The sequence below is a fragment of the Camelus dromedarius genome, chromosome 5, assembly GCF_036321535.1.
Source record: "Camelus dromedarius isolate mCamDro1 chromosome 5, mCamDro1.pat, whole genome shotgun sequence".
Lineage (NCBI taxonomy): Eukaryota > Metazoa > Chordata > Mammalia > Artiodactyla > Camelidae > Camelus > Camelus dromedarius.
In genome coordinates this window covers 83,264,631-83,282,450 of record NC_087440.1, presented here as the reverse complement: position 1 = coordinate 83,282,450, position 17,820 = coordinate 83,264,631, and the positions used below count along the sequence as shown (strand labels likewise).

Sequence of the window (17,820 nt, the reverse complement as noted above, 5' to 3'; positions counted from 1 at the left end):
ACCCCTATTGCCCCTCCTCTCCCTCAAGTCTGGGTTAGGTGTTTGCCCTTTTTGTTCCAGTAGCACATGTACTCCTTGTATCACGCTGTACTAAAACCATGTGTTTATCTTCCCCTCTGAATTGTAAGCTCCTTGAGACAAGCATGGACTAAATTTTTCCATCTTATGTAGCAACTAACCTCATAGTAAATGCTCAATATTTCCTGTATGAACACTGAATGAATTACTTCTGTTGAACTCATGGTATTTTGTCTTTGTGCTCTTCTAGAACCACTTCTGTTTATGGATCTATCTGTAATACCAGATTGAATGGTCTTTTTATTAATAGTCAAATTCACTTTAGATACTTGAGATATTATTTTGTTATTGTGGTATAAATATACATTGTTTTCCCCCTCCATCTTAGTCCTCATACTGTTTCCTGCTATGCAGACTAATCAACTCATTTTGAAATGTAGTTGTTGTTGATGTTTTTAGCAAGGCAATGATTTACGACTCATCCAGAATACAATTAAATGCTTTCTTATACCATCCCATAGAATTGGATTTTAACATAGTTACTGACTGATTTCTTTAGTATAGTCAAAATAGAAATACAAAATAGCAAAAATACATTTCACTGTTAGGGCTTGCTAATTGTAAATAACATTTTATTTTAATTGGATTTCATTTCTGGAGATAAGTTATTTTAAAGAATTTTAATGTCAGATTCATTGTTGTTTTTACAGATGCTGAAAATGAAATAAAGAGACTGAGTAATTTAAACCAGGTAAACTCATTTTAAGAGAGAATGCTTTTGTCTCGGGTAAACCAAAGAAAAGTATTTTGATTATTTATAATTACTTATTTTGTGTTTTTATAAATTCATGTGAACTTATCCTAGGAACATTCATCTTAGTGATTTTATGGTTTGCTGATTAATAACAAACTTTTTGTGTCATAAATTGACATAATTTAAAAAGTTGCATAATTGAAAAATGGAAATATATCTCTTTCAAGATTAATTTGACAAATGTTATGTTTATAGAGACAGTGGAAGCAGATTCTCTACCAAACTGAGGAATGCATTTTCAATTCCCTTAAGGAATTCAAGGAGTTATTTCCTTTTTTAATGATTACAAGTTATTTTGTAAATGTGTTTATATATTTTTTCATATATAATAAAGTAATCCTCTATAAGAATGTCTGTAAAATGACTGGCTTTAGATGGCCCAATGTTGTATGCTTATAATTTTTATATATCATTAAAGAAATGCTGAGTAGAAATGCACAATTGTATAGCTTGCCTGCTTTTTTGTAAACTTGAAATTTCTTATTATTTAAGAACACACTGTTTTAACATTTTATAGGATACCGGTCTTGGTGAAGACAATATGAAACTTAAAATGGATGTCCAAGTTTTAGAAAAAGAGAATTCATTATTGAATCAAGAAAAGGTGGGTGCAGTAAAAATGGGGGCAGAATTAAAATTACAGATCACATCAAAGGGCCAGTTTATATCAAAAGATGGAGTATTTAGTTGTTGGGAGCCCTGAGGATAAAGCTGATCTCTTGGCTGCTGGTCAGGCCAGGTTGAAGTACTTGAGCAAGGTTCAGAGTATGAGAGGCTGACCAGTGTGTATGTTTAGAGATAAGCCAGTACGCTTCCAGATAAAAGCAGAAAAGATGGGTAAAGGCTCTGATTTGATTTCAGATGAAGTCCTGACAGCAGCAGGTGGGTCTGGAGCCTGAAGTGGTGTCTTACAGAAACTGTGTGCTGCTTACGTGCCCCAGAACGTGTCTAGTGAGCTGGATGGGAATTTCTTAGTGGCGAGGGGTAAAGAGGAGCATTCTCGTGGTAGATATGTGTATATTGGTAGCAAGAATAGAATCAGATTTCATAATGCAGTGTTGGGAATGGGGAGAGAATTTTTTTGTTTGTACCACTTGGGGTGGGAGTAAGTCCTTGGCTAAGGCAGAAGCTTAAATTCAGAGCAGTTATAGGCTGGTATTATTTATTATTATTACAGGCTAGTGTCTCAACTCAATTTAAAATGTAATTTTTTAAAAAGTAGCACATATTTACTGATGTATGTATTCAGTAATACATCCTAAAAACCTTCAGACATTATAAATGGAGTATCCTTCACACTTCCGTTGGTTGGCCTGTTCCCCACAGGCATTCTTTCTTACCAGTTGCTTGTATATCCTTCTAGGCTGTATTTATGCATATATAATCATATGTAAAAATAGCTTTTTTAACTGCAAATATTAGCATACTATATATACTGTTTGTACATACCTTAACATACTTTTGACATCCTTCCACATTAGTATGTAAGCAGTGTTTCTCAAAGGGGCATTATTAGCATTTAGGTGAGGGAATTCTTAGTAGCGTACACGGTCCTCTGCATGTAGGTTCCTTGCCCCTACTCTTTCTGTTCCCAAAATGCCGGTAATGTCTTCTAGTCATTTTTTTATTACTGTGTTCTATGTATTTGCTGTTCTTCTCTGCTTCCTTTGCATTCTGCTTATTTGGTTATTCCTTTCTCTACCTGGCCTAGGTGTATTTTGTAGTTTGCAAATCTCTGCACATATCTGATAGGGCCTGTAACTTTCTCATGATATTTTTGGATTCTGTAGCTCTTCCTGAGAGCTGTTTCTCCTTTCTTTTGACATGAGGTAGTCCATTGCCACTCTTGCTGGATCTGTTCTTAAGCAGTGAGTAGACCCATAGCAGACACATCACATCTGTTCTTAAGAGCCGCATGACAAAAAATTTTGTGGTTCTCTTAATTGAACAGATAACTCTAGAAAGGCATAAGAGAATGCTGTTTTTATATTTCAGTTGTAGTTCAGAATCAGCTTTTGAATTGGAAGAATGAGGGCTGTAAGGCAGATGATCTGATGTAGTTTTACTGGTCTCTTTGTAAGGTATATATTAGACTGTTTGTAGAAATTTGAGGCTCTTACTTTAAAGTAGATTCCATAATGTTGAATGAAGCGTAGAGAACTGTCCCACTTCTGGGATTTTGGAGGAAGAGCATTAAATACAAATACAACAGAACATAAAATGTCTTTAAAAATCACCTGTAGCTATATCTTTAGGAACGTTAGGTTTGAGAGAGCGGAACCTAGTCTGCACTCAGGTTACAAGGTAAAGGAAGGAAAGGAGCGTTCTTTCTTGGGTCAAGAAAAGGTTTCATGTTCTGACAGAAGCCATTAATAAGGGAAATTATTTTTATGAGGGAAAAGAAGCCTTTTATTTTCTAGTTAGAGAGGACAAACTTTAGAGTCATTGAGTGTTGATTTTTGCCTTTTTGTCTGTGGCTGTTAGTGATGAGTTAGGGAGTGGAAGTGAAGACAGCTGGGAGACTTGGGGTGTTTTGAGAAGTGTGTTTTGTGGAAGAGAAGGAGGTGGAGGGCAGCAGTGGGAGTGGGGTTGGAAAGGCTCTCAAATGGGAAAGTTTTTTTATAAAGAAGTTGGAGCTAGAAAATGAACTTATAGTTGTTGCGTCTTGTCTAGGGTTATAGAAATGTTTTTCTTGAACCTGCAAAAAAATTGTAGCTGAATGAAGGCTGTGGCTTTTTGAATTTTATGTATTATTGCTGAGGTATTATTCAATAATGTTTCCAACATGGACCTTCCAAAAATAGATTCCCAAGTTTTATATATGTATATTTTTAATCTTTTGGTGTTTCTTCTTCCAGTTGACAGTACGTGTTGTTTTTTTCCCTTTTATCATTTAAGGAAGAACTCCAAGTATCACTTTCAAAATTGAATGATGAGTATGAAGTAATTAAAAGTAAGGCTATGAGAGACATAGACTTGGATTCAGAATTACATAATTTAAGACTTAATTTGGAAGCAAAGGAACAAGAACTAAATCAGAGCATTACTGAAAAGGAAGTGCTAATAGCAGAGTTAGAAGAATTGGATAAACAGAACCAAGAGGCTACAAAGGTAACAATATATTAAATTATATTTTAAAATACATTAAAGACAGTATGGCAGCATGTGTTACTCAGTAGACTGAACACTGGATTAATAATCAAAACTGTCATTTAATTTTTGTGATCTAATTAATATTTTAGTTAATGCTTTAGTCATAGAGGTGGGCAAACTTTTTTTATAAAGTGTTAGATAGTAAGTATTTTTGGCTGTGCAGGCCATGTAGTCTCAGTTGCAGCTACTCAGCTCTGCTGTTGTCCTGTATAGACAAGTAAACATGGCTCTGTTCCAGTAAAACTATTTACAAAAACAGGTGGCAGGCATGATTTGGCCTATGGGCTACACTTTGTTGTCTCCCTGGTCCCATGTTTAAGAATTGAAAATAAACAACACATATCTTTTACTTTCTTTGCTTCTAAGTTCTAATCTCTAACATGATAAAATAGATTTGCTGTATGATAATTAGTAAATAATTTTGTGGGACATTTTAAAGAAGTTTTATGAAGGATTAGAAATGTCTGAGGATTATTATTCTGTTATGTGTGGCATTTTATAAAATTTTCTTTAGGTACTAAAATGAGAGAATGTGTTAAAGTGACCATGCAAATTAATTTTTCTTCCAGCACATGATTTTGATCAAAGATCAACTATCAAGACAACAAAGTGAGGGAGATAATGCCATTAGTAAGCTGAAAAAAGATTTAAATGATGAAAAAAAGAGAGTTCATCAACTGGAAGATGATAAAATGAACATGACTAAAGAGTTAGACATGCAGAAAGAAAAATTAATTCAAAGTGAGCTGGTTCTAAATGATTTACATTTAACCAAGCAGAAGCTTGAAGATAAAGTAGGCGATTTAGTAGATCAGCTAAATAAATCACACACACAGAATTTAAACATCCAGAAGGAGAACTTTGAACTCCAGGAACATATTAAGCAAAAGGAGGAGGAGCTTTCTAGAGTCAGGGAAGAGTTAACTCAGTTTCTTCATCAAGACTCTAACAGTAATTTTAAAGATGACTTACTTAAAGAAAGGGAAGCTGAAATCAGAAACTTAAAGCAAAACCTTTCAGAAGTGGAACAGCTCAATGAAAATTTAAAGAAAGCTGTTTTTGAGCTCAAAACAGAAAACGGAAAGTTGAATTTAGCTTGTGAAGATGTAAGACATCAGTTGGAAGAATCTACTGCTGGTAACAGTCAGGCTTCTCTGGATAAAGATGCTATTGTGAAGGCTGTAAAACTGGAGAAACGACAGTTAGAAGCAGAATTGTGCTGGGCTGAAAAGAGGCTTTTGGAAGAAGCAAGCAAGTTTGAGCAAACCATCAAAGAACTGTCAGAGGCAAGTAATTTGAGCACCTCTGCTTTACAGCTGGAACATGAGCGTTTAATTAAACTCAATCAAGAGAAAGACTTCGAAATAGCAGAACTCAGAAAGAATATTGAGCAGATGGATACTGATCACAAAGAAACTAAGAAAGTTTTGTCATCTAGTTTAGAAGAGCAGAAGCAATTGACCCAACTTGTAAGTGAGAAAGAAATTTGTATTAAAAAACTTAAAGAGAGGGGCTCAGAGCTTCAGGATGAGTTAGATAAATTGACTCAGGTCTTAAAGAAAAATGAAATTTTGAGGCAAACCATAGAGGAAAAAGACAGAAACCTTGGATCAATGAAAGAAGAAAACAATCATCTGAAAGAAGAGCTGGAACGACTCAGGGAACAGCAGAGTCGCGCAGCACCTATGGCTGAGCCCAAACCTATTGATAGTATTACAGAACTGGAGTCTGAGGTGTCTCAGCTGAATGTTATAAAGGATAGTCTTGAAGAGGAAATAAAACATCATCAAAAGATAATTGAAGATCAAAACCAGAGTAAAATACAGCTGCTTCAGTCTTTACAGGAGCAGAAGAAGGAAATGGATGAGATTAAATACCAGCATGAACAGATGAGTGTCACACACACCCAGCTCTTCTTAGAGAAAGATGAGGAAATTAAGACTTTGCAAAAAACAATCGAACAAATCAAAACTCAGTTGCGTGAAGAAAGACAAGATGTTCCAACAGAGAATTCCGTTATTTTTCAAGAAACAAAAGTTCAGGGCCTTAATATAGAAAATGGGAGTGAAAAGCACGATTTATCAAAAGCTGAAACGGAAAGATTAGTAAAAGGAATAAAAGAACGAGAATTGGAGATTAAACTTCTAAATGAAAAGAATATATCTTTAACAAAACAGATTGACCAGCTGTCCAAAGATGAGGTGGGTAAACTAACTCAGATTATCCAGCAGAAAGATGTGGAGATTCAGGCTCTTCACGCGAGAATCTCTTCAGCTTCCTACCCCCAGGATGTTGTTTACCTTCAGCAGCAGCTGCAGGCCTATGCTATGGAACGGGAGCAAGTGTTAGCTGTGTTGAGTGAGAAGACTAGGGAAAACAGCCATCTGAAAACAGAGTATCACAAGATGATGGATATAGTTGCTGCCAAAGAAGCAGCTCTCAATAAGCTGCAAGACGAAAATAAAACATTGTCCACTAGATTCGAAAGTAGTGGCCAAGATATGTTTAGAGAAACAGTTCAGAATTTGTCACGTATTATTCGAGAAAAAGACATTGAAATAGATGCATTAAGTCAGAAATGTCAGACCTTATTGGCAGTCTTGCAAACATCCAACACCGGTAATGAGGTTGGAAGCGTTAACAGTAATCAGTTTGAGGAGCTTCTGCAGGAACGCGATAAGTTGAAACAGCAGGTAAAGAAGATGGAAGAGTGGAAGCAGCAGGTGATGACGACGGTGCAGAACATGCAGCACGAGTCAGCTCAGCTCCAGGAAGAGCTGCACCAACTTCAGGCACAAGTTTTGGTCGACAGTGATAATAACTCTAAATTACAAGTGGACTATACTGGCCTGATCCAAAGCTACGAGCAGAATGAAACCAAACTCAAAAATTTTGGTCAAGAACTAGCTCAAGTTCAGCACAGCATAGGGCAGCTTTGCAATACCAAAGACCTTCTTCTAGGAAAACTCGATATTATTTCACCTCAGCTCTCCTCTGGATCGTTGCTTACTTCCCAGTCAGCAGAGCCTCCTAGAGCTGGTAAGTCTGATGTATCGAGTGAGTCTTCTAAACAAGAAATAGAAGAGCTAAGAAAATCACTGCAGGAAAAAGATGCGACAATTAGAACTCTCCAGGAAAATAATCACAGATTGTCTGATTCGATTGCTGCGAACTCAGAGCTAGAAAGACAAGAACATGAACAAACCGATTCAGAAATTAAGCAACTGAAGGAGAGACAAGATGTTTTACAAAAGTCACTAAAGGAAAAAGACCTCTTAATCAAAGCCAAAAGTGATCAGTTACTTTCTTTAAATGAAAATATCACAAACAAGGTGAGTGAAAATGAACTTTTGAGGCAGGCAGTAACAAACCTAAAGGAGAGAACACTAATTTTAGAAATGGACATTTGTAAACTGAAAGAGGAAAATGAAAAAATAGTGGAAACTTCCAGGGAAAAGGAAACAGAGTATCAAGCATTGCAGGAGACTAATATGAAGTTGTCTATGATGCTGCGAGAAAAAGAGTTTGAGTGCCATTCGTTGAAGGAGAAGGCTCTTGCTTGTGAGCAACTACTGAAAGAAAAAGAGCAGGTATGTTCTGGGCAGTGTTGCAGAGGGAGGTTGGGGGGAGAGGAGATATCTTAGTGTGCTGCTTTATTGATGTTATTTTTGAAGGGAAATAATGAATTTATTTACCTAGAAATATTTTGAGGCTTTATGATTCATTCTAAATAAATTTTCCTGAGAGGCATCTGGAAGTTTCTTTCTCAAATTACTAGATATTTCCAAATATTTTTAGTGCTAGATTAGTTTTAGGCCTACTTCAGTAGCTACTAGTAATGGTTAACATGTTAGAGATTCTTAAATGTAAAGGGGAGCTCTGTGAAATAATGCTACCTCTTTGACAACCATCTGAAGTAAGAAATATGTTTTACTTTGTGATACAGTAAGTACTTGTGCGGGTGTGTGTGTGTGTGTGTGTGTGTAAAAAACTGACAGAAGTTTCAGAAATCAAAAATTACCCTTGCTACATGTGATGCTCTATTTAAAAAAGTGCTGGATGACCCATTAAATTGATTTTTATGCATCAATTAGTCACATCGTGATATCTGAAAAAGTGTTAGCCGTGATTAGTACTTTTCAGAGTAGGCTTAGTAAATATTCCAATTTCTGTTCTGTCACTGGTGTGACTTTGGGTGTGTTTTTACCTTATTGGTTTGTTTATTCAGCCATAAAATGGAAGGGTATAGCAGTTAAAATGTCAGTTTTTGATAGATTTACATTTTTACATGCAGTTGATACTGATTTTAATAAGAATGTATTGAAGACCTAATACATCATACTATGATCAAAGCTTTGGGCTCTTTTTACTCTGCTTTCTGTACTCTGAGTAGTAGAACCTTGTAAAAGAAATGAGGCAGAACAATGGAATAGTCACAAGTGCTTGTTGAGTGTTTACATGCTGCCACGCACAAGGTACAAAATGATTTAACTTCTTTTTCCATTTAAGTTCTCTTTTAAGAGTCTTGGATTAAAGTTTGGGAATGCTTGGTGTAGTTTTCACTTGATAAGAAAATTCTCACCCCGTTTCCCCTTTTTGCCATCTGATTAAACAGGTACACTAATGTGCTGAGGTGTGCACCTCCTTTCAGGAACAGCTTTTTAGCATCTTAGGGTCCTGGTCTGTGCTTGGTATGAAAGAGACTCTTAGAGAGGGGCTGCTTTCTATTGCTCACTAACCAAAATTGGGTGTAGTCTCTCAGGGCCTGTAAGACTATAATAGAGGAATGCAGAATAATGAAGTATTCTTTTTATATGTTTTTTCCTTTTGTAGTTTTAGCATCTTGTACAGTTTAATTCTGTTTCATTGACATGTATAGATCTAAAGTGTGTAGATTTAATTAAGGCTTACCTACTTTTCAAGAAGTTTCCTAGGTTAGTTAAGTTGTTCTTAAGTATTGTATTACTTGAGGGTAATTAGTGTAAACTGATTAATTTCTGTATAATTGAAGAGTACCTTTATTATATTTTAAATATAATAAATAACATTTTTCTTTAGGGAGAAAGAGGTATTCTCAATAGGAGATCCTCAACTCTTTAATTTTCAAGCATTTGTTCTTTCTCTAATACGAAAAAATTTTTAACTGAAAAGCAATTTGGAAAATAAATAGCCTCTTTTTCTGGGAGGGCTTGTTGAGATAAAAGAAACAGATGGTTTTATGTTTTGGTTTCAATGATTTGTCCTGGGGAAGTGTTAGATACTTTAAAAAATGGAAAGTTTACATAAAAATGTAAAAATAATACCAATCTATAAATAGATTCAGATGATATGCATATTTCAAACAGAAAAAAGAGTTGGCTGTAAACAGCCTGCTACTTTTTTGTGCTTTTTTAGAATTCCAGCTATCATCTTAAATTCATGGCCCTACTTTTGCAGTGAAGGGTTATCCTTTTTCCTGCTGTCTTTAATGCATTGCACTTGTATGGAATGCATTCAGGAATAATTGTACTTGTATGGAATGCATTCAGGAATAAAATTTTGCCACAGCCCAGCAAGATATCATTCCAGAGTTGCTTTTGTTAAATTGTTGCCAAAATGTTCTTTTAAAATAGGCTGTGCATGTAGAGTGACTTCCCTTTCTCTTCTCTGCCAGTAACTTGACACTGTTATTTCTCTAACAACAGTTGCATGTGCCTGATGAATGGATAAATACATACACATACACACACACAGCACACACACACTCTTTGTGGCTAATTTGGGGGTTTGTGAATGCTTTATTTTATAGGGTAAATTTGAAGAGATTGTGTCCTTTGAGTTCTTTTTAAAACCTTTGAAATAAACTTTTAAAGAATAGTTTTATATTGTTAGAAAAGTTGCAAAGATAGTGGAGAATTCCCATATACCTCAAATTCAATTTCCCTTATTTTTAGCATCTTTGCATTACTGTGGTACATTTGCAACAACTAATGAACCAATATTGATACATTACTATTAACTAAAGTTCTTACTTTTTTTGAATTTTCTTAATTTTTCAGCAAATGTCCTTTTCTTGTTCCAGGATCCCATCTAGGAAAGCACACATTATATGTATTTCATCATCATGTGTCCTTAGGCTCCTTTAGACTGTGACGGTTTCTCAGACATTCCTTGTTTTTGATGTCCTTGACATAGTTAATTGTATTTTTAATTAATTGATGAAGAAATGTCTTTTTTAAAATGTATTTTCCTTTAAAGCTAAAGTTATTTTTTCTAAAAGGGCAAGACTGGAGAATTAAATCAGCTTTTAAATGCGGTTAAGTCTATGCAGGAGAAGACAGTTACGTTTCAGCAGGAGAGAGATCAAGTCATGTTGGCCCTGAAACAGAAACAAATGGAAAACACTGCTCTACAGAATGAGGTATACTTTTGCTTTAAAGAAACACTGATTCAAACACTAAGCTTAATAACTGTTGAGAAAACTATAAAGATTATCAATTAAAATGAACTTCTCTTAGGTGGTTTTTCTTACTCTTCCTCTGATATGCTGTAGTAGGATTTTGATCTCCCAAGGTGCATTTTATTTCAGTTTTCAAAAGCGAAACCATGATCTAATCGTTATGTTGTACACCTAAAACTAAATTATACTTCAAGAGAAAAAAAAAAAGATAACATATCTTGGGTATAAGGAAAATTTCCTACCCATAAAATATGAAAAAAATGAGATTTACTGAAAAAGTGGCCTATCACAAAAAATCGTAGTACTTTGTACAATTCCATTTTCCATTATAGCCACAGGGAATAAGATCTTACAAAGTAAACCTTCCAAATGAATATTAAAGATGATTTCAGAAGACTTTTTCCTAGCATAAATACATCTTGCAATACGAGAAATTAATTAATACACTTAATACACTCCAGTAATGGGGAAAAGATTTGATAACAAAGTGCCTTGTTGGAGGGGAAAAAAGGGAGCATTTTACAGAAGGAAAATGAAAGAAATGTCCTTTGCCTAGGTTCAACATTTACGTGACAAAGAATTACGCTTAAACCAGGAGCTAGAGAGATTGCGTAACCATCTTTTAGAATCAGAAGATTCTTATACCCGTGAAGCTTTGGCTGCAGAAGATAGAGAGGCTAAACTAAGAAAGAAAGTCACTGTATTGGAGGAAAAGCTAGTTTCATCCTCCAATGCAATGGAAAATGCAAGGTAACTTTTTCATTTTTCTTAGTATTAACATTAACTGATGAACACTTCTGGAGTGTCAGACTCAGTAAGAATTTTTCATACGTTACCTCATTTTATTCTCACGAAATTCATTATCTCCGTTTTACAGACTAAGAAACTAAGGGTTAAAAGGTTTAGTAACCTTCCCAAGGTCAGGCACACAGGTGGACATGTAGGTTTTACAGTCAGATCTGTAGCCCTTACCCAGATCTGGCGTTCAAACTGAGGTTTTCCTGAATCTTAACCATTGTCCTGGATAATTGCTTCTGATCATTTTAGGAGACTAGGTTTAAATTCTGAACAATTTAATTAGCTTTGTCAGGTTTCCCGGGAACTAATTTAATTTATGTGATTTTTTTTTTTTTAAAGTCAGGTGATCTAAGGTTGAACAAAGTTTGGGTATTAGAAAGAAGAGAGCTGAGGAGGCAGCAAGGTAAAGATGTAGGTCAGTGTGTGTTAACTCCTGGCTTAGTAGAACTTTTGAGTGACCAAGTCCCTGCTTATATATTTTTAAATCTTGTTTCTCGCAATAAAAAATTTTTTCCTTATTACAAAAGCATTATATTTTCCACTTTAGGAAAATCACATAAACCAAAAAGAACAAAAAACCACAGTCTCATGCGCTCAGAGAGAATCTTTTTTTGTGCCTTTGTGTGCTTCTGTATATGTGTATATATATATATTATGTATTTTTTGAAAGCAGAATTTATATTTATACTATTTTGTAACCTGCTTCTATCACTTAATGAATGTCAGTACGTTAAGCCATATGTTTCTGCAATATCATTTATGGCTACATAGTATACCATTGTTTGGATTTGCCTTAATTTCTCTAATCCAGTCATTTATTTTGGGGCATTTAGAGCGTTTCAACTTTTCAGAATTACTAAGAGTGCTGTCATTATAACCCCAAATAGGTATTGTTGTGTTGGTGATAGATTATTTCCTTAGTGTAAATATTTAGAATTGGGAATTCTGGTTCAAAAGGGTTTCTTTAAACTTTTGAGATGTACTGCTAACTAATTTTCCAGAAAAATTTTGTCCGTTTCCATTCCCATTAGTTGTGTGTGTCTTTTTATTTATCTTTTTACTATGGGTGATGCTGAGGGAAATAATAAGGAAATAGTAGATATTATCTCTGTCTGCAAAGATTATAGGCCAGGAGAGTTAACACTTCTGAGGGTGAACACCTCACCCTCCTTTGTAAGATATGTTATTCAGACTCAGAAGAAAAACTTGTTTAAAATGAGAATTAAAAGAGTGAGTGAACATTTGTGTATGTGTTTCACATTGGCAGAAATATCAAAACATCCTCAGTCTATAAAATTGATCATCTGTCCTTTCAATTTTCAGGCCCTTGTTTTCTCTAATTAAAACAGTTTCTAGTCTCTGCCTCCTTTCATTTACCATTTAAATTAACTTTCAGAATGACCTTTGTTAGGTAGGGCTGTGATCTTGTTACTCCTTTCTTCAAAACCAGGGTAGATGTGGATGAATTTGTCCCAGGATGTCTACCACCTTAACCTTATTTCTCAGTATCATCTACATCCAACCAAAACTGTTACTTAGTTCTTCAGATAGAGCTGTTTTCCTATTTTTTCTTACACTTTTTTATTTCATATTCTTTCTTCCTAAAGAGTGGGCCTGATCCCTAGTTAGTTTTTCTATTACTCCTGACTGTTCTTCAAATAGCGTTTCCTTCATAAAGAATGCTTTGTTTAGCACCCTAATGCTCAAATCTAAAATCAAACCCTAGTATCATGTTTTCCCCTTTGGACCTGCGTAATACTTTGAGTCTTTGATAGGGTACTTGTATTTTGCTTTTGGGTATAGGTAATTGTTGACTCGTCTTACACTTTCTCTCACCCAGTGAAATGTAAGGTTACTGGAGCCGGTGTGGGGGGAGTGGTTAGGAATGACACAATTTATTCATACCCTTCCCATTGTGTATATTCTTACAGATAGTTTCATAGATGTTCAGTAAATATTTGTTGTATAAGTAACTTAAATCTACAAACCAGATTATGGTGTTTTGAGCCTTTAACAATAGTACCATCACGTATTTATTAACTTTTTGAATGACATCACAGCTCATTTCATCCTTACAATTACCCTTTGAGTGATTTACTAGCCAGCAAAGTTGAGTCCAAGGCACATAGGGCAGAGTTCAGTCGTCTGGTTATCAGTTTACTGCTCTTTCCACAAGAGGGTGCTATTGGGTAAAGTTTCTTCAAAGTGAGCAGCTCTTAATGAGCTTTAATGGGCTGGTCTGAATAAGAATTTAACTGGATATTAAAAAACCAGAAAAGGCTATTGCAGTATTTCGTATGTAATCATTATACCTTAAAGAAGTATATCAATGATATAAGACTGGACTCTATAAATCTCTCAGGGATGTCTGATTTATTATTTGGGGCAGGTGTAGAGGTTGTTTTTTTAGGCAGAAAGAAAGACGGCAGTAAAAGATAATTAACTAGTAATCAGAGAAGTAAATCAGTAGGGTAGCCTTTGGAAAGTTGTAAGTTTACCAGGATTGCAAGTGTCAAAAGCAAGGGGAATAGAATCCTTAGAATGCATTTCTTGCTAGGTTGGAAGCTGGACAGAATGACTTCCAAGGTCCCTTACGATGTAACAATTTTCTGATAAATTGCATTGTAGAGTTTTAGCCTGGAAACACAGAGGTTGCAGGCTGTTTGTAAATTTTTCTTATGCTAACATTTCTTGTTTAGGCCAATTCTGTCTTTAAAATGACTGCCATTTATTCAAACTCACTTTCACAGGAAGGATGATTGAATTAACAAAAAACCAGGGAGAGCAAAGATCAGACGAACTCTTCAAATTGCTTTGAAATCTAACTTGAATTTAATGCAGTAAAATGTAGGGACCATCAGTTTAATAAAGAAAGTAGAATGGTGGTTGCTAAGAAAAGGAGGGGTTACTGTTTAACGGGTGTGGAGTTTTGGCTAGGGAAGGTGGAAGAAGTTCTAGAGATGGATGGCCATGATGGTTGTACAGCAGTTTGAATGTACTTAGTACCACTGAACTGTACACTTAAAAATGGTGAAAATGGTAGATGTTATGTATATTTTACCACAATTGAAAAAAGGACATAGGAGGTGGTTTCATCTTATTGAAGTATTTAAATACTTTGAAATCTAACTTGCACTTATTGCAATAAAACGTAGGGAAGGTATTTCATCTTGTTAAAGTATCTAAATAGACACAGTTTGACTTCTGTTCTTTTTGTTTAAAGCCATCAAGCCAGTTTACAGGTAGAGTCATTGCAGGAACAGTTGAATATGGTAACCAAGCAAAGGGATGAAACCTCACTGCAGCTGTCTGTGTCTCGGGAACAAGTAAAGCAGTATGCTCTGTCACTCTCCAACCTGCAGATGGTCCTGGAGCACTTCCAGCAAGGTCAGTTGGATGGCTAGTCTTTCAGTGAAGAAAAGTTACTGTGCAGTTGACCCTGGAACAAAATGCGTGGGATAGGGATGCTGACCCCCCACGCAGTCAAAAATCCATGTATAACTTTTGAGTCTCCCCACACTCAATTCTTTTTAGCCTACTGTTGACCAGAAGCCTTACTGATAACATAAATAGTTGATTAACACATTTTTTTGTATATTATAGGTACTGTGTACTGTATTCTTACAATACAGTAAGCTAGAGAAAAGAAAATGTTAAGAGAATCATAAGGAAGAGAAGATACATTTACTGTACTGTATTGATACCATGAGTTTATGTTGTCTGTTTATAAGATAAATTGTCTGTTAGTGCCTACATCAGTATTATATAATACAAAATACTGTAGCTGTTATACATATTACTAGTACTGGACATCAAAAATGAAAAGGTAGTGTGAAAAAGAAATTCATATTTATTTATAGGTATAATGATTCATGCATTGATAATGAAGAAGCAGCAATATGATTGTTTTACGACAGCCTAGTATAATCGGTACAGTTCCTTACTGTAGCCTAGCCTTTACACTAATGAATGAATTGTTATAAAATTTTTATGTTATACAGTATTACAGTCATACTCATAATATAGTATTGGAAACATGGTTACATGTTTTTATAAAACCACTTACTAGGCTAATACGCAATTTTTCCAATTACAAGAGAGGCATACCATATGGTAATTAATTCTTTGGAAGCAATATTATAAAACGGTAGGAAAACTAACACATTATTAAGTTTATATTAATTATCACTCACCTTATGCCCATGTAAAGATAGACTAGTATCTACATATATTTTATGCATTTATGATATAACCTTTTTCTAATTTTTTTTTTGATATTTCTAGGCTATGTGGTTCATCTGCTTTTTCAAATTGTCATAAATCTCCAAAAATTTTTCCAATATATTTATTGAAAAAAAACTGTGTATGGTGGACCTGTGCAGTTCAAACCCGTATTATTCAAGGATCAACTGTTGTTTTGGGAATTTGGGCTTGAGTGCTATTTTAGATTAGGCATGGGGAAATCTTTGAGAGATTACCCACTTGTAGGGGGAAAAGATAAGTAGCATCAACAAATTAGACTCCCATTACTGTTAAAGTAGAGAACATAAACTATATATGGTGATTATTTGAACTTTGTTTCAGTATCATATTGTGACCAGGTAAGCTGAGGGTTGAGGGAAGTATGAAGGTAATGTAGTAAGGAGAATCACGTGATAAAAGGGATACACAGGAAGAGAGAGGCACATACGTAGAAAAGATGGTTAGGTTTTAAGATGTTGGTTGGAGGTTAAATCCACTTGGAAGAGTTAATCGTCAGTAATTACTGTCCTTTGAAATATTGATTAACTTGTTCTTAGCTGTTCTTCTACACTTTAAGGTAACTGTATGTTCTAATTCCAGTGGAAACTACTTTTTTAGACACACAGTAGCAGTGACCAGAACAGTTGTACCCTGATAACCAAATATGCTTTTCCACATCTACCTCCCATCCTCAGATTTACCCCCTTTAGATCACTCACCCATCCATTTGTCTATTCATACAATCAGTAATTATTGGCAATGAATGAATTGCTAGTGGGGGACGGGTGATTAGAGGGTATGAGGCAATGACGTAACAGAGGTTATAGTTCTGTTCCTGAGCAGAAGTTTAAGTTTGTACATATGTACATATCAGGGTTACTCATGTGGTTGAAACTTTGAATTTTAAATATAAGAATTATCTAGGTCTACTCTGTATAATACCAGAGTGGCCACGTGTACAAAGAAACATAGTACTGAGGCTGTAGAGAAGGCTTTGCTAAAGACGAAGTATTTGAGTACAGAGTTCTGAAGGGAGGGAAAGTTTGTAAGGTGGACAAGATGGAGGAGGATTTAAGCAGAGGAAACTGATCTCATTACTTTAATTCCAGTTAACATCATCACTAAGGCATATATAATTTTCTTGCTGAGACATTTGGACTATTTTTGTTGAATTATTAAAATTTCAAGTGGTTTAAAATTCTGATTTTATCACACAATTACAAAATACTAACGTAACTTCTATTTTCCTCTTCAGAGGAAAAAACCAAGTACTCTGCTGAACTAGAAAAGCACAAACAGCTCATTGCTGAATGGAAGAAAAAGGCAGAAAATCTGGAAGGAAAACTGGTGTCATTACAGGTTAGTTGAAATAATTTACTCTTGTAAATTTTATTATTCACAAAACAGTTGTAGAATTTTTGTCTTGGAAATAATCCCCTAAACAACTAATTTAGTAAAAGTTGTTGCTGGGGCACAATAGTGAACAAGATATTCAGGATTTCCCTCATGTGACTGATAGTTTGGAATGGATGCAGCAAATATGAGATGATAGGACATTTAAATTTTTAGCATAGGTAGGTATTTTAGATATCACTAAAAAAAAAAATGCGTAATTTTAACTTTATAATTTTTCTCTTTTCAACAAAATATACTGGGTACTTTATTTTACATGGATTAAAATGTATGTTATCTGATTAGATCTTTTCCTTTTGCAGTGTAATTCTTTAAAATATTTTTCTCTTTATTTTACGCTGTATTTCATACATATAAAAATTATATATAAGAAATAAATAAATGAACCCTTGTGAAGAGATGTGACACCAAGGTGACTTTCTTTTAGATTTGGGATAAACTTTTCTGAGTTATAAGTAGACTCTGGTGATGGCTGGTGGAAAATAATAAAATTGATTTACCTGTCATTGGTGGTGAGTGTGCTGTTTGGACATACTAATATTCCAAATAAGTGAAGATATGTTTCTTTTAAATGTTTTGGAATTTTTAAAATTCTACATATTGAGTGGCTTAGAAACAGTATTTAAATAATATGTGTAAAACATAAGAATAGCAATACAGCAAATACCCACGTACTCACCACCCAGTAGAAGAAATACAATGTCCTTTGAAGTTCCTTGCACACACCTCCGCATCTCCACTCCTTCCTACCACCTCATAGATGAGCACTTACAAAATTTCATGTTTATTACCCCCTTGTTTTTCTTTATGGTTTTATACATAGATTTGCATTTCATTACAATAGATTGTTTACTGTTGCATATTTTTAAACGAGATCTAAATGGGATGCTGAACTGTGTGTAAACTGAATAATTCTTGTGAGACTTGCTTTTTTTGCTTAGTA

At 34.8% G+C, this 17,820-nt stretch overlaps 1 protein-coding gene across 6 annotated transcripts in view; it reads left to right on the top strand.

The window, feature by feature from the left end:
- The window catches only part of TRIP11 (thyroid hormone receptor interactor 11), a 66,908-nt gene that overhangs the window by 22,441 nt on the left and 26,647 nt on the right, over nt 1–17,820 (top strand). For 4 of the 6 annotated variants that reach the window (XM_031454212.2, XM_031454211.2, XM_010988119.3 and 1 more), the window contains 8 exons: nt 729–769; nt 1,350–1,436; nt 3,731–3,943; nt 4,555–7,575; nt 10,245–10,385; nt 10,981–11,174; nt 14,446–14,609; nt 16,720–16,823. In XM_031454212.2, coding sequence (XP_031310072.2) covers nt 729–769; nt 1,350–1,436; nt 3,731–3,943; nt 4,555–7,575; nt 10,245–10,385; nt 10,981–11,174; nt 14,446–14,609; nt 16,720–16,823 — 3,965 coding nt within the window. Of the gene's footprint in view, nt 1–728; nt 770–1,349; nt 1,437–3,730; nt 3,944–4,554; nt 7,576–10,244; nt 10,386–10,980; nt 11,175–14,445; nt 14,610–16,719; nt 16,824–17,820 lie in introns of those variants that run through there. The other 2 variants (XR_004137467.2, XM_064486208.1) reach the window with 2 other exon arrangements.